The sequence below is a fragment of the Phlebotomus papatasi genome, chromosome 2 (assembly GCF_024763615.1).
Source record: "Phlebotomus papatasi isolate M1 chromosome 2, Ppap_2.1, whole genome shotgun sequence".
Classification (NCBI taxonomy): Eukaryota; Metazoa; Arthropoda; class Insecta; order Diptera; family Psychodidae; genus Phlebotomus; species Phlebotomus papatasi.
In genome coordinates, this window is record NC_077223.1 from 60,278,245 (window position 1) to 60,303,751 (window position 25,507).

General features: G+C 32.5%; 1 protein-coding gene across 1 annotated transcript; it reads left to right on the forward strand.

The window, feature by feature from the left end:
* Positions 1-13: 13 nt before the first annotated feature.
* Positions 14-25,507, forward strand: LOC129801943 (inositol-3-phosphate synthase). Its single transcript, XM_055847436.1, has 6 exons — positions 14-298; positions 6,502-6,991; positions 15,434-16,131; positions 19,447-19,954; positions 20,019-20,219; positions 24,500-25,507. The coding sequence occupies exons 2-6, from the start codon at positions 6,875-6,877 to the stop codon at positions 24,581-24,583; spliced, it is 1,608 nt and encodes a 535-aa protein (XP_055703411.1). The 5' UTR covers positions 14-298; positions 6,502-6,874; the 3' UTR covers positions 24,584-25,507.

Here is a 25,507-nt window from a genome sequence, read left to right on the forward strand (position 1 = left end):
TTTGACATTCCAGGAGACATTCACCGTCCGGAAAGCCTACAGTCAAACTATTCTCAACCAAAGAATGCACCCTGTGTCACGATGTCGTTGAGGATCTCAAGCCTTTCAGGGACAGAATCAATCTGGAATTTGTGGATATTGCCCAGAAGGATAATGTAAAGTTCCTAAGGCTCTATCGCTATGATATTCCTGTGATATTTCTCAATGGGCATTTTGTCAGTGAGCATAGACTGAATTTAGAACTTTTCCAGAGGAAACTTGAAGAAATTGAACAGGATATGGCATGAAGGGCATAAAGGTAAATCCGATCTCAAAGCTCTTAAAATTTAAAAATAAATAATTTACCATCAATAAACTTTGCATAATTTCAGGGGTGTTTTCGTATTAGAAAGCCTCTAAAGTCTAGTCAAGATGCAAACCAATTAGATAATTTCACACAGAGAACTTTTTCCTTAAAATAGGAGATTCTCTTATCGGATTTAAAATCTCGTTGCTTGCATCAACAATTGTCCTATCTACGTTATGAGAAAGAAAATCAGATTTACATTGCTGACTCAAAAGACGGTCAGTTGATTTTTTATCTGATTTGGAATATTCTTCTAAGGAGTAACTAAGTTTGCAAGAAAATCTTTAAAGAATTATCTAAAAACTTGTATACCTATAGATAAGGATAAGCTAAAAGAGATGAAAAAGTCAAGTTTGCATAATTTACGATTTACCGGTTCACAATCGATTTATAAATCATTTCATAAGATCGTTTAAAATCAAAATAGGTTAGGAATAATACAGTTAAATTTCAGACACATTACTTATCGGTTCATTACCGATTCATAACCGATTGGAACCGGTTCATAATTTTAAAACATTTTAAGACCTTTCCAATGAGCCAAATATGACCTCATTCAATTGAGAAATACGTTCTCTAAAGCATTTTTAGGTTTTGATCTTAAAAAAAAACGTTTTTAGAAATGATTTAACGAAATATTTGTATATGAACAAAATGTTTGCATGAGCAAGTTCTAAAACATACGATTATTTTCATTTTGGACATGCGCTTAGTTTTTTATATTTGTTGAAGATATCCGTGTGGTTGGGGCGCCCGGGCGTGTCCCGAATAGATGGGGAATGACCGTAGGGTAAATGTCCTAATTCAAAAGCATTTTCACACGCTTTAACTTTGACAGAAGATTCAACACATTAAGTTCACATTTTTTCAGAAGAGAATTACATAAATTTGCTCATTGACTCTTCTAGAATATTATTGAAAAATCTTTAGATATAATTTGAAATTTTCTTAAATACAAGAAAAACACATAAGTGCAAAATGCTTCTATTAGAAACAAATGGAGACAAGGGAAATTTTCTAATTGGAGACAAACAGTGAAGGCTTCCAAAACCTTGTTGAGTTGCTCTTGAGTGCAGGATTTGTTTTTATTCCTGGTCTTTTCTCTAAAAATGATCTTTCATCTAAAACAATAAGAAAATCTCTCCAAAAAAATCATATTTCCGGGGTTTCCTATTGAAGCATTTGCAGACACTTCAGAAAAATCCTTTTTGTTCACGAAATAGGTAATTATATCAATTGAAAACTTCACATACCGTTAACAATAAAGATTAGCACTTAATTTAACTAAAATTAGCCAGAAATATGACATAAATGTTAAACAAAACGAATAAACAACAGTCACCTCATTGTGTTTTTCATTGGAAAACATGGTCGATCGATGAAAAATTCGATGGTGAAAAGGTACACTTTTAATTTTTCTGAGAAATTAACAAATTAAAATTTGTGAATATGAATGGATTTTCGCTTTATTTGGAGCAAAATTAACTAAATAATGAAACTGTGGTATAGAAAATATAAATATAATAATTTAGTACTGTATTTATCATGAAAACAATTACGTTTCCTTTTGGAATAGCGAAAAATTTCCATTTGGAGCAGTTTTTGAATTAGCTTAATTTACCCTAGTTGGTCTTAAAAATGGCTATAGTTAGTTTGAAAATGGCTACAAAGACGACGTATCGGCATTCATGTACACTCAGTCCCGGGATTATGCACATTTTCGGGACCGAAAAAAAACGCGCGAAATGGCATTATGCATCTAGAAAATTTCCATATCCTCAGGGGCTTTCTTTTGAATAAATCGGCCGTAGAACGAATTTCGTGCGAAGTAAAAGATTTCAGTGATATATCTGGCGAGAGAAAGACTTGTTGTTGGGTTGGCCTCTCAACTACTTTATTACTCTTAGGTGGCCGGGGAGGAACAGAGAGCGAGACTAAAGCGATCTCGCCTTTTATAGGATGATTATTAGTAGTGCCTCCTGAAGGGCGGCACTGGAAACATGTTATACATAACATTCAGAATAAAAGATTCCACTGTTTAATGGAAATGCATTAACAAACAGTACTTTTTGGTCAGAGTTCTTCAATAAATTGATAAAATATTCAGAAAATTTACCCTAATAAAAAAAACAAAGTTTTATTCTGAAAAATAAGCATATAGTGTTTTCAAATTTCCCGCGTCACAACATAGTAGGGTAAGTGTGCCAAATTCCGGCCAGCTTGCAATTCTGGCCACCTTTTGTGTTCCTCAAATTTCCACGAATTTTTAGTTTTTACATGCTCTAGAGATTATACAATGCAAAAATAACAAAAAAAATGTATCTTCGACAAACGAGATGACGTAAAAAGGCTTTGGGAGAATTCCCGAAAGGCAAAAATCTATGAGAATGAAGGTTGCCGAAATAGGCCACCAAAGCTATGTCTACATTTTTATTCATTTTAAAATGTATTAAGAATGATTTTAGAGCAAATAAAGACGGTAAACTGTCTATAAGGTTCCAAACAACACTCCTTAAGTAGAAGGAATGAAAAAAAAATCAATTTCTATTAAAGATATTACATTTCAAACTTGAGACTTTGGCGCTTGCATTTCGCAACTATGCTGAAATTTGGCACACTTAGCCTATACCGTTTCAGTTTTGCAGAGTACTCGATTCCTAAATTTACGACAAAGAGCCCTCAGTGTGTTTTTCGCATACCGGTTTACTACCGATTAAATTGATTTATAAATTTAAAAAGCCATTTCGATATAATAAATTGCTTAAGAAAAGCACATTTTAGAATATTTTAGCATAAGTAACAAGCATGCGGACAAATAAAAAAGTAAATCCAAGAAAGGCATTTACAGACGGGTAATTACCGATTAATTTCGATGCATCCCTTGACTTATGGGAGGGTCTTCCAAGACCGTAAGTCGATATCTCATACCGTTTGGCCTCTAGTCATGTCACAAGTTAAAAAAGTGGATTATATCTGCTCTCTCTTTGACTTCGAGCAGTAAAAAGATAGATTATCGAAGTTTTAAAAACACAATGTATAAGAGAAAATGGTATGTTTATTATTCAGCTTGGGAATTTATTTTCATAAGATAATCTTTGTTTTCTGAAATCAGGAGGTCAATTCTGAACATCTTTTTGGTAAGATAAAAGATAATTTTCGTTAAGGATGTAAATGTATGTGTGAATATTCCGAAAGTGTAGCCGAGAGAATTCGATGGTAACCCGAACATAAAATTTGACGAACTCGACGATTTTCAAAAAAAAGTAAACAATGAACATTAACATTGCAAAAAATATACATTTAATTATTTTCTGTTCCATTTTCTGCTACTGTGGAACCTGGGATAACCCATATTCACCTCTAAGGGCAGAATTCGGAGTCTCATATGCCAAATTCTCCCTTTTGCTGACACTTTCTCTCTGTGAGAACACTCTGTTTCCCTTCCCCTTATACAGAGGGGAAGTGACTCACGGTTTTCAAATTATAACCGTTAAATTCTAGGCGAGAAATTGGCTTCTATAATTTTAACTTGTTATTATTTCCGACAATTATATGGAATAAAATATGGATATTGTAGATATTGCTATAAAATAGCATTTCTCGATCTGCCTATCCACTAAACGTGTTATTACTGAATGTGATATTTAATTAATTTAGTGGTTTATTAGATTTAGTTTTATTAAGTTTTATTACATGATGAATAATGCTTTTAAAAATTCTTATAATGTTTTCCTAATTGTAACTACAATTGACAATTCATTATTGAGCGGAGCCACAGGAAAAGATTTTTCTTTTTAAAATCTTGAAAATTCATTACAAAATAGACTTTGTAAAATAAAATTATATGAGCATGACATTGGAACCGCGCGGCACTTAAAAATATATTCCAAATATCGCGTGTAAAATAAGTAAATTATTTACCATAATAATATTCGAGGAATACTTAATCGTCGTAAAGAATTCATTATTCAATTGAAAGTTGAATTACAACGATTATCGTTTCAAATATGAACTTTTTAGTTTAATAAAAATCATCGTTTTACGTTTTATTTTTTCTAAGTTCAACACTGGAAATTGTTTATACTGTGTATGGTTGGATTTATATACTTTACTAAATTAAGTGTTATACGGCAAAATTTGCGAGTTATGAATGCGTTTTTGAAGACAAATATAAATTTCAAAAAGTAGCATTTTAATAAGCTAATCATCGATTCATATCACTTCAAAAGTAGTTTAGCTTTCAAAATGTAGCATTTTTAAATATTTTGCACTTTACTGACAGTAAAGTTTAATTTAAATTTTCTTTCCGGTATTAGAAAGCAATTTTTTTTAAATATACAGCAATGATTAATGATATAAGTAAAATACGCTCATGGTAATTTTAATCCACATGATTTTTCATACTTAACTGTGAAACAAAAATGATTTAAAAAAGTATTTAAATTTTTTTAATAAATATACATATGACACTACAAAGATTTGTTTTTAAATAACTGAAACAAAATAAAGCAAATATAAAAACTTTATACTAAACCGAAGTCAAAGTTTTTTAGTTTCAAGGATTTAGAAGCAATCACTCTATTTTTAAATAAATATAGAAAAAAAATGCAATGTTATGTTTTTTTTCTTAAGTTACTCATATTTAACAAAAAACATACTTTTCATAACTTTATTTTTAAAATAAACAGTTTTTATTTGCAAAGAAAAAGTCTTCTTACCTCCTCAAGAGTAAGTAAGATAGATTTTAAATTATCTTTTCCCGCTAATTTAAAATTAGTTTCTTTCGTTAAGAAATTTTGAGAGTGGCGCCACTGTCACTTCAAGGAAAATTTTGCGGGAAATAATGTTGAATTTGGTAATTTCGGTAATTTTTGTAGTAGACTTCTAACATTCATCAATAAAATTTTCGAAGATTCTGCTTTTCCTCATTTATAATGCGTCGCTATAAGAATGAATAATTAAAACAAAATTGCACGTATTTGTGTATTCAATTAAAAAGAAAATAACCTTACTGTCGTTTTTCGCGGGATTTCTTCGAGGATCATTTTTTTATCACAGACACAGGAAAAAGTACATTTCGTTTACTACGTGTGGCGTTGGTGCTATTCGCACACTTTCGCAACTTGAATTTTCACGCATACAGTCAAACAAATTCTGTGTACGTGTATAAAGATATATCTTTTATCTTACCAAAAGATGTTCAGAATCGCCCTACAGGTCTTTATAACTTCAAATTCAAAAATAACTAACTTTTGTAAAAGAAAAAACAAAATTGGCCAAAGTTTAGCGATTTTCAGAACTAATACTCGTTATTTCAAGTTTTAAAACTCTTCAATCTAGAAAGCAAGTCACTGTACCTTATTGCTCATTCGTTTTATCGCTTATTAATGTAAATGAAATTACATAATTATTTTCAATCAATTTAAAAATAAATAGTGGAAACAAGTACAGTTTCGCAAAAATTATTTATATTTTTATTTAAACGTTTTTTTTTTATATTTTTAAAATCAATTCACATATTAAAATTTGAAGTTTAATCAATACGATAGTTATAAGTTTGAAAATTTGAATAATCAAAGTATTTTTTTTATTTCATTAAAAATCTTCAATCTATAAAATTTTCTACCAAAAGCGTAACGTATCAACTCTGATTTTTTCTCACACTTTTCAAATCAATCCTATTGAGTTTAAAAAGATCATTAGGAGTTAATGATCCTCCCTGAAGTATTTTTTTAAAACCTTAAAAGGCTTCTGAGATTCCTGCTGGGGCTCAGTATTTTTTTACCTGACGTGCTGACAGGTAATATTCATGTTCGTTTACCTTTAACTCATTATCTTGTGTTTTTTTTAAGATTAAGCAATTTAGATAAGTGATTTATTTTTTGTACTGTTAAATGATCTTTAAAGATAAGAATGTCCCTTTTAAATTGATATTTAGTTGATTTCATGAATTAATTTAATGATTCTTTGGAGAATAAGAAACATAAGTATATTTGAATAAATTTGCTCAACTGTTGCCTGCATCTTTTTAGTCTTGAATAATTCACTAAATTTCTTCAAGAAGATAGAACTTTAGGATTAAAGTTGAGAATTTAAGAAGAATATAGAAAATGCGTGAAAGGCGTGAAAGCACTACTCGTTGTCTTAATTTGCAGGAGGAGTCGGCTCCAATCGCCGATGCCCGAAAGCAGGGAGAGTATCGTCGAGGTCGTGAGTCGCCGGAAAGTGGCTCAGTTTGAATTTGTTGCCAGCGTTGTTCGCACACAAGTCTCAATAGCTCCGTGCATCCTGAACAAATCTCAAGCTGAAAAAGCTACAAATTACGAAAAGAGAGTTATTCAAAAGATTCTAAAGTGGTTTTTAAAAGAAAGGATTTTGGTGAATTTAATTTAAATCCCAAATACTTAAGTGAATCGATATTTTTTTTTTCAAAGAAGTGATTAATTTTCTTTCGTGGACTTTCAATTTAAAAAAAAAATCAATTGCGGGATTTTTTAAGAACTTCTGGAGGATCTTTTTTGTGAAAATATGGCCAGTACTCTTGTGGTATCATCCCCAAAAGTAAAGTACACGGATGAATATATTGAGGCATCCTATGACTACAGCAATACAATCGTCAATCGTCTCTCCGATGGAACTCTAGAAGTAAGTTTGAACTTTAATTTTTTTCACTAAATGACTTCAATCATTCTGATAATTTTCCTTAAACTCCCAATGAAAGCTTCTTTAAAATTTCATGGTGAAAGAAGGCGAAAAATATTATTTATCGATTTACTGACAAGGGCGAGGACGCTCTCTAGAAGCTTCGATAGGAATCGCACATGATATACGCTAGAGGCATATTTTGAAAATACATAGTTGCAGTTCTTCTCAATGAACAATAATTGAATTTGTTTATATCGGCTTTAGAAAATTATTTTCTCAGAGCATTAGGAAGTTGAAATAGATTTTTATGTTTAAATAAAATTTTTACAAATACTTCTTAAAGTATGAGTTTGTAAATGACAGAAAATGTATATAAAAAAACCTACATAAACTTTAATAACATAAATAAAACCTTTGAAAATAATTTATTATTCTTAGTTTATCAAATTTCATCCATAATTTTTTTTTAGAATTTTTAGAATTTGAGGTTATGTATAACCTAACCTTGAAAAATAAAATCAAATACCATAACAGGGAAATCATTTAACTTGTTGATCAAATAAGAGAATTATGCTGAATCTGCTGAATAAATGAAGACATTATTTTTGTAAACGAGTACAGTGCCCGCTTTGTAATCCAGATTGGGAGACAAAATGACAGATGTCCGCTTCGTAATCCGGATGGATTTTTTGAATTTATTCAACGCCTCGAAAATAAATACAAGATTTTTTTTTGTAGAATTAGAATAAAAGTTTTAAAGAAGATTAAAAAGACATAATTAGAGGAGTCTATTCTATTATACTTCATTTATTAAACAAAAATATCACAGGATAGTTCATTTTCATTGCTGAACACGCATGCATACATAACCTCAAAAGTATTTTAAATGTAACCGTCGAGGACTTGTCCGGATTAGAAAGCGGGCACTGTATATAAGAAACCTGTCTGCTACCCCTCTTACACGTTTTTCAACTTTCAAAATTGTTTCTAAATAAAAATACACAGATTTTTATTTTTTCACATAATAAGGAAAGCCTTAAAAATAAATTTTTAATCAAATAAATTTCTCAATCTGAATCGCACTGAAATTTTAATATTCTAAGGTTCAAAGGTTCTCGTGATCAATTACAAAATCAAAAGTGTATTATTGAGAAAATTTAAAATGAATTTTAAACTTATAGGTAGGTAAAAATTTTCGTATCCCATTGTAGCGTAAACAAAACCAATAATGCAATGTGATGCTCAGGAACTAAATCTTTGATTTGCGAGACTGTCACAGTTTTGAGAGTATCGAGAAGGAAGTACGTACCTTTGAGATGTTGGGGAAAATGTCTGCTAGAATAGTCTTAACATATTTTAAACTGGAAACATTCGATTTAGTTCTTAAGATATGTCTAAAAATGTCTGTTGGAAGTTAAAAGAAAGGCCTGTGCAATAAAAATAAACTAACGACTCTCTTTTGTCTTAGATTATGTTTTAAAGACTATCTTATAGTAGACAATATACCGATGCATCCTAAAAACGCTATACCCTCCTTTCGTGATACTCTCGAGCTTGATAATCCCTCAAATTCTACATTTTCCCCCTACTTTCTTATTTTTAAAAATATTTCTTAACAACCCTGAAATAGTTTAGGTTTAGGAATTAAATTTAACAAAAATACTTACAATTTTGCTTAAAGTAAACCTACCGACCGTTTTTGGGAATTTTTCCTAGCGCGTTATACGGGCTTCAGACCTAAGGCTTAGCTATATGGCTTAACTTCTTTAATTGCTTATCAGTCTAGATTTGTTGGAATAATATGACTTAGAACTCGACATTATGGGCAAATGATCCGGTTAATTCTCAAACATCAATAAAATTGGTTACTATTTTGGAAATTGAGACTTTCGGGAACTGGGCTAAACCTCCAGTCTGAAGCCGGTATTACGTCAAATGACAAACCGCGGTAGAGTTACATAAATTTTCTCCTTGACTCTTCTAGAATGTTACTGTTTAATGAAAATTCTTTAGATATAATTTGAAAACTTCTTAAATATACAAGAAAAATACACAAGTGCAAAATGCTGCTATTGAAAACATATTTATCCAAATGGAGACAAGGGAAATTTTCTAATTGGAGACAAACAGTGTAAGTGAAACCGCGACGAAAGGCTTCCAAAACCTTGTTGAGTTGCTCTTGAGCGCAGGATTTGTTCATATTCCTGTTTTTTGTCCTTTTCCATCTAAAACAATAAGAAAATCTCTCCAAAAAAATCATATTTCCGGGGTTTCCTATTGAAGCATTTGCAGACACTTCAGAAAAATCCTTTTTGTTCACGAAATAGGTAATTATTTCATTTGAAAACTTCACGTACCGTTAACAATAAAGATTAGCATTTAATTTAACTAAAATTAGCCAGAAATATGACATAAATGTTAAACAAAACGAATAAACAACAGTCACTTTGTCGTGTTTTTCATTGGAAAACATGGTCGATCGATGAAAATTTGATGATGAAAAGGTGCACTTTTAATTGTTCTTAATTGTGTTTAATTGTTTATCATGAAAACAATGACATTCCCATTTGGAGTAGCGGAAAATTTCCATTTGAAGCAGGTTTTGAATTAGCATAATTTACCCTAATTGCAGTGAAATTAATAAAAATCAATATTAGCTGTTAAACTTTAAATCTCTCTCCTGAAACATTGCATTTTTGTCTTACAATAGTCTTCTTTAGTGTCAACGATATTTATATCAGTTCCAAAAAGTGCAGATATCATTTAAATTTTTAAGAATCGACAGTCAATAGTATCGAAAATAAGTTATCATGTCATCTCAGGTTTTAGGCGTATCCTCTTATGAAAACCTAATTGAAACTTCCCATATTCTGAGTAGTAGATAATAGATTACTCTCCCATTGGATTTAATAGATTCATTGATAAAATAAAATTAATAAACTGTAAAATATATCTATGATATGGGTAGAACTATTAGAATTGAAGATACATAATTCATAAACAGTATATTACACTGTTGTGAATCGCTTTCTAAATATAATTAAGGGATCAACCAACCAATATCAAATGATCATTCTGATCGTAACTCAACACTTTGGTTTTTTTTATTTGGCATCAAAGCTTTGACGTTTCGATATCGATATATTTCGTTTATCTTTATCACGTGGTGTCGTACAATTACGGCCAACAATTATCGCGAATATTGCAAATCAAAATTTATTTTATATAATTTTTTATCGATATTATTCGCATATATATGTACGTTACAGGTAGATAGATTATTAAAATTTTATTCCTTGATGACATACGGTAAATCGATAGACAATTTTGCAGAACGTCGATCGAATTGTCGGCAATTACTTGGTTTTACGTTAAGGCTTAAAACATTTAAGGCACTTTAGATTCTTATATTAATTCTTTATAATAATGCATATGAATGTCCTGGCGAGATGTGCCACTTTAGTATCCTATCTGTGGCATATTCTCGAACATTCTCTGAAATAAGGATTTTTCTGCGAGTGCATTTGGAATTGAGAACGCTTGCGCAACCGGCATATGATTATGTGCAGAATTCCTTCTAGAACATTTTCACATCCTCCGGCGGAAGTGTTAACGTATTTGTGACGGAAATTCTCTCTCTGCTCTCGCAATCTCTAGTCTCTCCCCAAAAATTCAACCTTGAACTTGAATAAATTGCATCTGTCGCTTCTATTTCTCAATCTCTCTGCTCTCTCTCTGCTCACACTGTTATGTGAGGGGTAGAATTGCCTGAAAAGTCATCCGATAGAATCAGGTGATAATTATAAAATGGTATCACCGGTATCACCTCATTTTTTTTGTAACACCTGAAGATGATTCCGCGATTTTTGCCCCCGAAAAAATCATTACAAAAAAAAATTGTAATATAATCTTTGAGCTTTGGCATAAATCCCAAGAGCAACAGAAACAATTTCCTCTTTTCAGTTTATCGATTTTTCCCATGGTTATTTTTAGAAGCAACGCGAGAATGTCTTATTCTGGACAGTGTTTTCCAACAACAACCCGTTCACTTCACAGGGAAATTGTTGGCATAAATCGATGCAAAATTGTGAGAAATATATTATGCAAGCTTGGGAAAAAATTTCTCTAACAGCCAGCGTTTATTCATTATGAATATTTTATCAAGCGAAAATGCGATAAAATTGCGCCAGGAAAGCAGTGTCAAGTTCAAGAGTTTTCTGAGTTGAATATAGTCTCTAAATGACAGATGAAGTTCAAGGAAGTGAAAATGATAAAATGAATGATTATATAGAATATAATTTAAAAAAATGATTTTAAAAAGGGGGAAACGAATAATGATAAAGAGCTGTGGCATTTGCATAACTCATTGTAACGCGAACATTAAAAATTCTTATGCCTGGTGATAAGATAAGGACAGGGCTTGCCGATTACCGGTCTTAGACCTCAGACGGGATCATTCCAGCACGAGAGACGATAAAAAAAATTAAAACGAATCAGCAACCGGCTTTTACCACGTGCTTCCTTTACAACTTTCCGTGAATTTTTAGTCTATGCATGTACTGCACATTTTCTTAGTACATTTTTACTCATATTTCATCATCAAAAATAACATTAATAGAGTCAAATTCTAACTATTTGCACTTTTTAACAATTTAGGGTAACTGTACCAAATATCGGCCGGCTTATAATTTCGGCCACTTCTTTTGTTCCTCAATTTTCATGAATTATGAGTTTTTTCATACTCTGGAAGTTATACAATGCAAAAATAGCAAAAATATTGTTGCGCACGACGAACGAGATGATGTGAAAAAGATTTTGGCAGAATCCTGGAAAGTTAAGGGATTATAAGAATCAAGGTGATCGAAATATTACCCAAAGATATGTTCCTATATGCTCTATATTTTTATTCATTCTAAAATGTATTAAGAATGATTTTAGAATTTCATTCAATATTAAATGTACTAATGCTAAGGATTATTTTAGAGAAACAAACATGATAAACTACTTTTTAAAGTTCCAAATAATAGGTTACTTCCGGAAAAGAAGTAACAATAAATTTTAATTTGTAATACATTTTTTTATTTAATAATTTTTTTTGTTAATATTTATTTAAGGCATTAGGGTAACTGTACAAAGTTTCGGCATAGTTGCATGCAAGCACCAAATTCTTAAGTTTGAAATGTAATATTTTTAATACAAAATGATTTTTTTTGACATCTTTTTAAGAAGTGTTGCTTGGAACGTTGTGGATAGTTTATCGTCTTTATTTTTCTAAAATCATTCTTAATACATTTTAAAATGAATAAAAAATATAGACATATCTTTGGGTAATATTTCGGTCGCCTTGATTCTTATAGTTCCTTGCCCTTCTGGAATTCTTTCGAAATCTTTTTCGCATAATCTTGTCAAAGCGACATTTTTTGTTTCCTTTGCATTGTGTACTTTCTAGCATAGAGTATGCAAAAACTCAAAAATAATGAAAATTAAAGAAAAAATGCAGTGGCCGAAATTGCAAGCTGGCCAAAATTAGGTATAGTTACCCTACATCCCCTACATTTTAAACTTAATTTAATTTTAATCTGTCACGAACGAACGGACGAATAAACATAAGATACGTATAAAACGGTGACAGTCAAAGTCCCGAAAGAAAAAATCCCAAAAGCCAAAATCCCAAAAGCCAAAATCCCGAAAAGGCCAAAATCCCGAATATTCAAAATCTTGAAAGGGATGAAATTATAGAGGAAAATGTTTAGAATAATTTCCCAAGACACAGAAGATGGCACTTTTAAGAATTCGGGATTTTGGCTTTCGGGATTTTGATCGAGACCTGAATAAAATCAATTTAAAATATTTAAGAAATATTCTTCAATTGTTTATTAAGTTTTTGTCTTTGAATTAATTGTTCATCATGATTTCGTTGTACAAATTAGTTCTTGATACTGATCGAATTTAAAGAGAACGAAGTATAATCAATTTCTTTTAAACTCATCAGTCGTTCTAGAGCTTATACGGTAAAATATATTGATTTTCGGTCTATGATTGTCATCCCTTCCAAAATCCTGTTTTTTTTTCTATGTTTCAAAAATAACCCTAGCTATTTAATTAATTTTCTGATATTTATGGTATAGAACCAAGTCAGGTGAATATTTCGTCCATGACCGGAAAATTTGCCATTTTGAATTTTCGAAGGTCCACTCCAGAAGGCTCAATTTTCAACGGAATTGTTTAAATTTAAATTTTTTTAAAGGTCTTTAAAAATTTACAATTTGGTTGTAAATATTGCGCTCAATTTGTAATAAATCCGCAAAGTATCGATTTATTTTGAGACATAATACCTAAGCAACAGAACAAAAATATTTCATAAAATTGTTTGTAAATATTTGTGAATTTATTTTGGAGACTTGTAAAATGCTCGTATATCGTTTAACCCACAAAAAAGTTCGTGAATGTAATATGATCACTTGACGAACATTTTTTGTTCTTTTACAAACTTTTATTCGTATATGTTTGTAAACACACAGAAAAATGTTCGTAAAATTTTGTCATTTGTCCGTAAAGTTTTGTTAGACGAACAAAACTGTACGAACAAATCTTTGTAAAAGAACAAAAAAATCTCGTCAAGTGATCATATTACCAACAATGTTTGTGAAAAAGTACAAACTATTACGAACTTTTTTGTGGGATATTCGATTTATGAGCATTTCATGAGTCCCTAATATAGAGATTCCCAAACATTTACAAACAATTTTACGAAATATTTTTTCTGTGCGGTTAGAATCCTGATACTGCAACTTCTGAGAACATTAACAGTTCCGTTTTCTACCGCTAAAGGCGCAAAATCGCGTTATTTGCTCTTATATGAGAATATACTGAATAGGGTAAGGGCTCATAATTTTGCCCAGTCTGCTTATAAGCATCGGTGTTCCAAGTTTGAAATGCGATATTTTCGATGCTATAATTGACTTTTTTGTTACTCTCTTTTCAGAAGGGTTGTTTAGAAACTTAGCAAGCTATTTATCGTCTTATTTTTACTAAAATTAGTTTTAATACGTTTAAAAATGAATTGATATGTAGAGGTGAATTCGACTCTTATTTTGGACAACTTGATTATTAATTTGGACGACTTGGCTGTAAATTTGGACAGCTAATCCGCCTCAACAGGATGCCCATTGTTCTTCATTTCATAAACCAAACTTACCAAGTCCTCTTACCAAGGGAACCGTAGAATGTCACAAGAAGCCCGGAAACTTTCCATATCATTCATTAAAGTGAGTTGACTTCGGTACTCCAATTACGTGCAGATTCGCCCATTCCCTGGCCTTTCCGGGAGCCTTTAAGGCATTTCTCGCTACATTTCTGTCGTAGAGATGATGCTCCTTTGTTTCTCCAGGCATTTGTCCAAACTAGTCATCACAAAAGCTAAAAAAAAATTCGTGAGAAAAACACCTGTACAAAATAAGGAATATCACCTCACTGGTAAATGTCTTAAAAAATTTCCCATTCTTCACACGAAAAATCTAATTCACAAGGCAAATCTCACTTCAGGTCAAATGTACAAATCACCACTAACGTGAATCAACACAATTTTCAATGAATATTCAATAATATCACTCAAAAAAGCGAAGAAACATTGTTAGTACTTCACCACAGCTAAATAAGACTGCAGTAAACACGAAGTTCTGTCATATTTCTCGTAAGCAATTGCTTACACTGAATTTTCAACAAAGCAATTTTAACTCAAATCATATTCAAAATTTAACGAATTTAGTATTAAAATCTTCCAAAAAGAACAAATATTTAGACAGAATTCATTATTCATCAAATATTGGAATAAAAATCTATCATTTTAATCAATTTATTTTTAGTGTCCAATTTTACCCTTAAAGTGTCCAAAATAAGAAACTGCACAAAATTATGAGCCTTTCCCCTACAAACAATTTTACGAAATTTTTTTTCTGTGCAGTTAATATCGGATACTGCAACTTCTGAGAACATTAAAAGTTCTGTTTTTTGCCGCTAATGGCGCGAAATCGCGTTATGTGCTCTTATATGAGAATATACTGAATATCAGGGGCCCATCAAGCCTAATAAAAAGTGAAACTATTTTTCAATTTTCCTTGTAAAAATTTTGCAGTTATTGCACCGCGACTTAAACAAACTTGCTCGTAGTTCTTGTATAATTTTGGCGAGCATTATGAAATATGTATTTTTAGACAGCTTTTAATGCACGATTTCGAAATATATCAGACTGATAAGTTAATTCTTCATAGGAAAAAACTTGCCAATAGTCTTCAGTGCCTCTATGCAAAAACGCCAAAAACGTATGGAAAAATAAAATGTCGAGAGGCCCCTGCTGAATATTTCAAAATCAATAATGACAAACTAAGAAAAAATGTAAAAGAATTTGTTTAGAATGGTTTCTTTATAAACTTGTTCCTTTAGGTTGAGCCTCAGGTGACATCTCTCAAGATTCGCACTGAGCGTCGAGTTCCTCGTTTGGGCGTGATGCTCGTTGGCTGGGGAGGAAACAATGGATCAACGCTAACAGCGGCTCTTGAAGCCAATCGAAGACGTTTAGTTTGGCGTACACGAACCGGGCAGCAGGAAGCCAATTGGTTCGGCTCCATCACGCAATCATCGACCGTGCTTCTAGGCACAGATCAACATGGACAGGACGCATATGTGCCCATGAATCAGATCGTACCGATGGTCAATCCGGACGATATCGTGATTGATGGTTGGGACATTAGTTCCATGAATCTCGGAGATGCTATGCAGAGGGCCAAGGTGCTGGATGTTGCTCTGCAGGATCAGGTGTACAAACAACTGTGCCTGCTGAAGCCACGTCCAGCCATCTACGATCCTGACTTTATTGCTGCAAATCAGAGTGATAGGGCAGATAATTTGATCCCAGGAACGAGATTTGAGCAGTATCAGCAAGTGAGGCAGGATATCAGGGATTTTCGTCATGCTACTGGCGTTGAGGAAGTAATTGTGCTCTGGACAGCCAATACTGAGAGATTCTCTGAAGTTTCCCAGGGGCTCAATACCACAGCTGAAGAGTTAGAGAGGAGCCTGAAGGCGAATCGCAGCGAAATTTCACCATCAACGATTTTTGCCATGGCCAGTATTGCCGAAGGGTGAGTAAATAATTGATTGATTGCAGCATTGAAGCCTATCTTCCGTGAAATTTAATTTTGCCAAAGAATTGTCCACAATAGTATTCAGGGGAAGTGGGGCAGTTTCACATAGGCGAGTTTTTTGTCAAAAGTCTCTATGAATATGAATAATATGAATGAAAAAATCTGTATTCAAACCTACAATTTTTAAATAATTTCAATTACTCGAAAAATAAAATTTTAAATTCGTAACTGTCTGAAACTAACCCACTCTCTCCTAATTGATTTTTTCTTTATGCCTGGGCTGAAAATTTGCAATTGACTTTTACACATATTTTCAGTTATACGATCGATTTCAAGCTTTGTACATCATCTCATTTCCAGATAAAATGTATGTGTTTTCAAATATTCGTGAAGTTTTAGAAATTTTAAAGAAATTCTTCTATTTCTTTGAGGGAACTTATAGAATGTATTACCTTAGTTTGTTCAGCAGAGCTGTCTTATCTCATTTTCGCGAGTAAAAATGCCAAATTGTGTTAATTAAAATTCAAAATTTTTATGATTTACAGAAATTTTTGTGGCATTTCATGAAATCAAAATTCGCAGCTCTTTCTTTCTCAAAAAATTTGCATAAGTCTATTCCATTCTTTCTCATCCGAAATTAGATTGAACTAAATTTAAGTTGAGGTGATGTTCAAAAGAAGAAGAAGAAGGGTACGAAAGAGTGAGATAGACATATGCAAAACTTTTAAGAATGAAAAGAATATGAATTTTGACTCTATGAAATTTGCCTGATCTAAAAGGTATGCCGGAGCCAGAAGACAATAATTTTGATGAGTGAAGCATCTTTTCTTAGTGAAATGAATCCATAATGGCTCTGACGTACCTTTTAGATCGAGAAAATTTCATGTAGGGGAGAGACCGGGAAGATTTGGGACACTTTCATGTTTTGACTTTAAGACTGTATTCCAAAAAATCACGATAATATATTACAATTTTATGCGGTCTATAAAATACTTATGGGTATTGACTTTATAAAAAGTACTCGATAGAAGTTGGAAAACAACTGAGTTTTCTTAGAGAAGATAAAACATTTTACTTGACGCTTTGTCCTAAACCTCCCCGATGTGGGGCAGTATGGGACGCAAAAGGGGATGTTTGGGACGCGTTTTTTTCTCGCATAATTTGTATTACTCGTATTACTGGAACACGTTAATTAATTTTAAATACCAGATTAAAAATATTTCTGATAGAAATAAAAATGTTTAATCTTATATTTCATACTTTGAAATTAATATCAATTTTATTTGTATTGTAGATTCATTTATTGTCAATCAATTATTTAAAGTATTTTCTTATTATTGTCCATCTACCTTTCTTTGCTTTTTTATTCTAAGTATTGCAATCATGATCATCAAATTCCTCACATGAGTAGATTTTCTTGCAATTTTTTAGTTTTGAACTCATTGACGGATTCCTCTTTGATTTTACGACAACTGTATGTTACCTGTTTTTTCCTTAATTCTCTGAAAAAGCTCTCGTCTTGCCTTTTCTGGAGAACTTGTGAGAATTGTAGAGGATATTGTTCGAGAAATTTTTGAGAAAATAGTTTTTAACGGGATTAAGCATGTAGCGACCACTTTCAAACAAAATAAAAAATCAGATTTTCGGTTCGCACATATCACTATTTAATGAAAAAAAAAATTTAAAATTTAAGAAAACAAAATAAATATAATTTTCTGAGATGCAATATGAAAATAACAATATAGTATAATATCCGTCTGATTGCGCGTATTCTTCTGAGTCCTCGAGAAACTGCACAAAATACTCAGCCCAATTTTATAATTTTTCCGGAGTAGGATTCCGTGGGCGCCAGGACTGATGATGATGCTTCCTCGGGGACGGTCAGGAACCAAGAGAGAGTGAAAGTACATTTTACTGATCTTGTGGGATCAAGTGATTTGGTTTCCTCCTTCCTCATCAGGCTCATTTTGATAAATTAGGTGGAGTTTTTATGATACAATCACTCTAGAATACAGTGTGCCACACTGTGAGCGCAACAAGCAAAGGTCGAATATCATTTGAAGAATAAATGATTGATTCCCAAGATATTGATGGTTTAATTGTCCCTGTAGACAACTGCTCAACTGGTAAAGTTTGCACAAGGTGAAGATTTCCAGTAGAAACTGAGCATTACTCTCCATTTTGTTAATAAAAAATTGCACGCCATCTACAATCTTGTCGAAAATCAACGTCCCATTCATCCCCTTTCAGATGTCCCAAACATCCCCGCGGGTGTATTTAAGACTTTTAAGTAAAAAACAAGAGCGTATAATCTCTGAAACTTTTATAAAAATATGTTTCCAGATTATACTGCTAGCTAATGAGATAAAATAGTTTTGATTATATATCGCTGATACAAAATACAAAGAGCAAAACTGAGAAATCAAAAAATACAATTTTTATCAATTTTTAAGAAAGTGTTGGTAGAATTAAAACAATAAAACTGAGGATATCCATTCTTTTAATCAAGATACATCTTAATATTGCTTACGAATGAGTAGTGATTAAATGCCATTTATTTCAAAAATTAATTTAAAAAATCGCCTTGTCCCACGCTATCCCTGTCCCAAACCTCCCCGGTCTCCCCTAATCAAAATTCATTTGATTACATTACAGTTGCGATGACTAAAAGAAGACGAAGAACGCGAAAGAATGAGATAGTCATATACAAAGCGTGTGAAATACAAAGAAATTCGAATTTCGACTTCATGAAGTTTCTCTGATCTAAAAGGTGTACCGAAGCCATATTAAATCAAATTTAGGCATTTCTGATACCTTTGTGGCAAACCTTTTAGATTAGGAAATTTTCATAAAATCAAAAGGCATATCTCCTTTTCTTTCTGAAATGTTTTGTACATATCTATCCTATTTTTAAATTTAATTTAAATCAAGTTGAACTAAAATTGACTGTGTTTTGACGTTCAAAAGAAGAAGAAGAGTACGACAGTACGAGAGAATGTGATAAACATATGCAAAATGTTTGAAAAGGAAAGAGATAAGAATTTTAATTTCATGAAATTTTCCTAATCTAAAAGTTATATGAGAGGCATAAAATTTTAAAATATATCAGAAAAATAATGAATTTTGATCAGTGTATAAAATCTAAATCTTTATAAAAATTGGTTAATACAATTGTCTTTAAGATGGTTGCAGAAATTAAAAAAATATATATTTTTTCTATTTATTTCCTTTATTTCATTTTGGTAAAAGAAATTGTTCAAAAATTGTAGTTTTTGTCGAATTGAATGCCTTTTTTTCAAATTTTGTTTTCAGTTGTACCTACATCAACGGATCTCCGCAGAATACCTTTGTTCCGGGCCTTCTGGAGTTAGCTGATCGTCATGGGGTGTTCATTGCTGGTGATGACTTCAAGTCTGGTCAGACGAAGCTCAAGTCAGTGCTGGTGGACTTTCTGGTTGGTGCTGGTATCAAGCCGGTGTCCATTGTGAGCTACAATCATTTGGGCAACAATGATGGCTTCAATTTGTCGGCTCCACAGCAGTTCAGGTCCAAGGAGATCTCCAAGAGCAACGTCGTCGACGACATGGTGAGATCTAACAGTCTTTTGTACGCAGATAAGGAGCATCCAGACCACACCGTGGTCATCAAGTACGTCCCCTACGTGGGTGACAGCAAGCGTGCCCTGGATGAGTACACCAGCCAGATCATGATGGGTGGACACAATACGTTGGTCATTCACAATACCTGCGAGGACAGCTTATTGGCAGCACCGCTAATTCTCGACCTGGTGGTCCTGGCTGAGCTGTGCTCTCGGATTAAAGTGAGTGCTCTAGGTGTGCTCTAGGCTAGAGAGATGTTTTTCTATTTGGTGCCTTTTGTTTCAGGTGAAGCGCAATGAGGCCAATGCTCAGTTTGTGCCCTTCCGTTCGGTTCTGTCACTGCTGAGTTATCTCTGCAAGGCACCTCTGGTACCCAAGAATACTCCGGTGATTAATTCCCTGTTCCGGCAGAGGGCTGCTATTGAAAATCTCTTGAGGGCCTGCGTGGCTCTTCCGCCCAATTCTCACATGGCTCTTGAGCATCGGGTGAGTTTATTTACTTTTCTTAAAATGCTAAATTAAATTTCAATATTGAAGTTCTGTTATCTTTTTTTTATAAAATAAAATTGAGCAGAAATTAACAAACTGTTTATAGCTTTTAGTTGATTTCATTTTACTTACCTTCACTGAGATCATAACGCAATAAATTTATACGTAAACTGAGAGAAATCCGAAAAAGTTAAAATAACATTCCGGAAATGTTTATTTTACCCTGCAGTATTGATCCAAAATCGGTGTAAATATTACCCTTTTTAGGTGTATTAGGGGTTAGAGATACCCTTAATATGTTAATTTTACCCCTAATAAGGTGTAAAATTAACATTAAAAAATGTTGATATATTTTTACACCTAAAAAGTATTAAAGTTATGAGGAAAAAATGTTAATCGCACCCTCTTTTTTCTCACTCAGTGTAGCAGCTTTGGGCAATATTTTAGCAAAAAATGGTCCGTTAAAGCCGAGCTTCTTTTAGAAATATGCGAAAAATAGTATTTTCAATGTAGCCCCAGTTCAATTTAGGCCCACTTCTCCCTATGCATTCTAAAATCAATTAATAAATTATGACCATAGGAACCATAATAATGAACATAAGAATAAAGTAAAGCAATTTATAATCAGTTTTGTGTTATTCACTGAATAAGTGCAATGTCTGACTAATAATTTCGAAATTTATAACAACATGAGCAATACGGTATGAAGTTGCTTGATAAAAATGATAAAATTTGTCAGAGCGTCTCTCAAAACCATCTCAAATCTGAAAATATTTGCCTCAGTCACGTATTATATGAAGACAAACGTCAGCGCTTTGTGGAAAATTGCGAAAATTGAATGGTATGACTCAGCCTTAACACAAGGTACTTAATTAAAGACTTTTGACTATATATAAGGGTCCAAAAAAATTTCTTGAAATGGACATAACTCCGGTTCTAATTGTCAGAATTTAAAAAGTGAGGGCGTTTCGGAGAGCTCTCGTGAAATGACACTTCCCCTTCTAACATCGAAAGTCCATAAAACCACCGCTAGGGGCGCTATTTTTAAAAAGAAGATTTTTTTAATTTTCTAAGATAACTCAAAAATTCCTTTGTGCATCGGGCTGAAATTTTAGTATATGTTGTAGCCGCTGATTATATCTATCAAACAAAAAAATACTTAAGTCGATCCATAATCCCTGACCCGAGCTATAAGGGGTCAAAGTTCGAAAATTGACCGGCCTCTATCTCCGGTTCTAATTAACATAGCGACCTAAATTTTACCTTTTTGGTTTCGTCTCGATGAGCACTTTCAGATGGAAGTTCAAAAATTCACCACAGGTGGCGCTGTGATAGCGTCAAAATTCATCGAAATTCAAAGTCACTTTTCTCAAAAACGGCATTGTGCAAGTTAATGAAATTTTAGTATGTTGTAGTCCAGTCTAGGACGTTTCCAAAATGGTGCAAATGTGCGCTGTGGTTAAAACAGAACCGGAGATATGAGGGGTCAAAGTTCACAAAATTTAAAAAATCATACAGTAGACACTCGCTAATTCGGCTCTTTTAAGATCGGGCTGCTTTTTAATTCGGGAAGCGGTTACATTTGAAAAAGGTTTGTTGTCATTTTTCGAGTTTGATTATGATTATCAAATGTATCAAATATGCTCAAATTTGGCATGGTTTGTCTTAGTTTTGATGTGATTTTGCATTATTGAGGGATTTTCATGCAATTTACGTTATATATGAGTGTGTAAACTCAATATCTATATGCACATGAATAAAAAATCGTTGCATTTTAAAAAGTTTGTCGCCCGAATTTCTGTCTAATTCGGCTGACATTTCGGTCCCATATGCCCAAATTTGAGAGAGTCTACTGTATCTCCGATTCTATTTGACCGATTTTGATGAGTGAGGGCTTAAACGAAAGACCTCATCAAATGCTACAACTTTCTAGAACATTGAACTTCATGAGACCAACACCAGGGGCGCCACAGTCGAAAAAACAATTTCAATATCACATAACCTCAATTATCTCGACTGTCGCTGAACCGATTTTGATGGTTACTGCGACATAATTGTATAGGAAATTTGTGCCTACATTTCGTCCATACATCATTTTCCGCTCAGACTACGCTATCACTCCGATTTTGTCGTTTAAGTGTGAAAAATTGATTTTTCTCATAATAACGCTTTGAAACCACTCAGATGCCAATTTGACTGCTTCTACTCGACCAAGGCACTTAAAATAGGATTTTAAATGGAAAGTCTCACAAAATACAACAATTCTTTGATATAGTTGAAGTTCATCAAATGAACACTTGGGGCGCTCTGGTCGAAAAACGAGTTCACAAACAAATAATCTCGATTATCTCGGCTTCTGAGTACTCGATAAGATCCAGTTCTACGGCAAAATTATAGAGAACATTCTGGTCTACATTTCACCCATATAACACTTTTCTGTCAGTTCATCTAAATCCTTGATATTTTGGTTTTAATACAAAATTTGCATAATTTCACGAATTTGATTTAATATAACTGAATGGCGTCTCCCAACTTCAGCTCTAAATCGAATTTTAAATGCATTCCGAGTTAGCTCACATTAAGAATCTCACCCACATAAGCCGGTTAGGATTATCTGTCCCTTTTTAACGTTTGCAAGAGTAAAACGTCACAAATTATCCGAAGGCTGACAAAATTTTCCCCTAGCAATTTTGAGAATCTCCACAAAATCGACTTTTAGAAAATGATTCGAAAATCACATTTCTTTCGAAATAAAGGAAAATAGTCTTCTGCAATGTTGTAGAACAGTAAATTTCCTATAAGAATATGCTCATTATAAAACGTTTAAGTTTTCTCAGAGCTCGTGAAAGAATTAAATACAGTAGACTCTCGCTAATTCGGCTCTTTTAAGATCGGGATACTTTTTAATTCGGGCAACAGTTATACTTGAAAAAAAGTTGGTTGACATCTTCCAAGTTTGATCTTGGTAATTAAATATGCCTAAATTTGCATTGTTTTGCCTTAATTATGATGTGCTTTTGCATTATTAAGGGATTTTTATGACATTTACAATAAATATAAGTAAGTAAACTTAATGAGTGTGAAGATGAATAAAAAAATGGTTGCATTTCAAAAACTTTGTCGCCCGAATTTCTCTCTAATTCGGATGACATTTCGGTCCCAAATACCCGAATTTGAGAGAGTCTAGTGTATGCGTTTTGACAAGTTTTGCCCCAGTCTCCCCTACCATAAGCATTTCTGAGCTTATCAATGGTTTTTGTTTATCCGTGTGCTTGTAACTCACGCGGGAACGTTCTGGTACACAGGAAAAAAATCGCAAAATTGTTCGTAAATGTTTATGAATTCCTATTGGAGACTGACGAAATGCTCATAAATCGTATAACCCACAAACAAGTTTCTAAAAGTTTGTACTTTTTTACAACAAACATTGCTCGTAACATGATCACTTGACGAGCACTTTTTGTACTTTTACAAACATTTGTTCGTAAATGTTTGTAAACAAACAAAAAAAAAATGTTCGTAAACTTTTGTCATTTGTTCGTAAATTTTTGCCAGACCAACAAAAATATACGAACAAATGTTTGTAAAATTAAAAAGGGGTGGCAAAGCGTCCTAAGCTTTGCGGAATGCTCGAGCTCGCGAGATAGAGCTCTCCATGAATCAGTTTTTCGCATGATCTTTCGGTATTTACTGGTCTACTAGCGAGTGAATTGATTTATAAAACATAAAGCATTTCAAAATCGAAAATTGGTAAAAAATAATCATACACAGAAAAAACAATTTTGTAAAATTGTTCGTAATTGTTTGTGCATTTCTACTGCACTGAGAGAAATCCGAAAAAGTCAAAATACAATTCCGTAAATGTTAATTTTACCCTTCAGTATTGATCCGAAATCGGTGTAAATATTAGGCTTTTTATGTGTATTGTGGGTTAAAGTTACCCTTCTTTAATGTTGATTTTACCTTTAAAAGGTCTAAAATTAACATTAAAAAATGTTGATATATTTTTACACGCAAAAAGTGTCAAAGCAGCCTCTTTTTTTCTTAGTGCGGGCACTTAAGAAATGCTCGTAAATCGTAAAACCTATAAACAAGTTCGTAAAATTTTGTACTTTTTTTACGCTTTGTCATTATTTTTTTTTAAAGTAAAATCTAGGCAATTTAGAGTTCTGAATCAATTGTAAAAGAAATTTTTGTAAAGTGTTAAATCTCTTTTGTTTATTCTAATTCATTTACAGCGATTATTTCATAATTTTCTTTTTTATTTCTTTTTGCAGTTCGAATTGGGAAATGATGCTGAACCACCACGAAAGAGGTTGAAGGCCACAAATGGTGTTGTTTCGAATGGAACGAAGAATTGAGACTTTTTCTGGTCCTTGAAGAAATGTGGATTCAATTCAATTTAATGTGGATTAAATCAATCCTGAATACCTTAACAGTTTTTTTTTGGAGTTTCAAATATATTTTTGAAACGAAAAGAGAAATATTGGACATTATTTTTTTTTTAATTATTTTAATTGGACATTCCTTTTATTTTGAACTAAAATTGAAGTTAATTGGAAACTTGTACGCAATTGTAATCGAAGAAGGGAGAATGCGTATGTTTTGTATGAAAGAAAAAAAAATTGACGAAAAATTGTGGAAATTCTCGGGTAATTTTCCTTTTAAATTAGTCTGTAAATATTCATGTCTAACAATGTTTTATGGTAGTTTTATTCCTTGGCGAGAGAAGAAATCGAATTTGAAAGAGTTGTATTTGTTTTTTTGAATTGTACGAAATCGAATTATCGGATTTTTATCGATCAGAGTCTCAGGGATGTCTCTGAGAAAGAAAAAACAAGTATCACTGAATTAAAGAAACCAATGAACTGATCTTGAAAAAAAATGGAAAAGTTATGTCTAATCTTTTGAGAAATATATTTATGCCACCAAGGTATTTAGAATCTTAGACTTAATAAACACGTAGATATTTGTAGTTGATATGGGTTTCTTTTTCGAAAATGGTCCATATGGTCCATATATTTTGTCAGAAGACCTTATTCAGGAAAAATAAATTCCTTTTTAGTCCTATTTGGGCAATATTTTGTGCATCAACATCAACTTTAGAGTAACATTTTAAAATATTCACTCCCAGGCTAAAAATTGTGTCAAAAGGCGAAATATGCGAAAGGTAAAAAATAATTGAACAATGATAGAAATACATCAAGTAATTTATCAAATGTACCAGCAAATTTCGACTGCATGAAGGAATTTTAGTCAATAAAGATAAAAAAAAAACAAGTGAA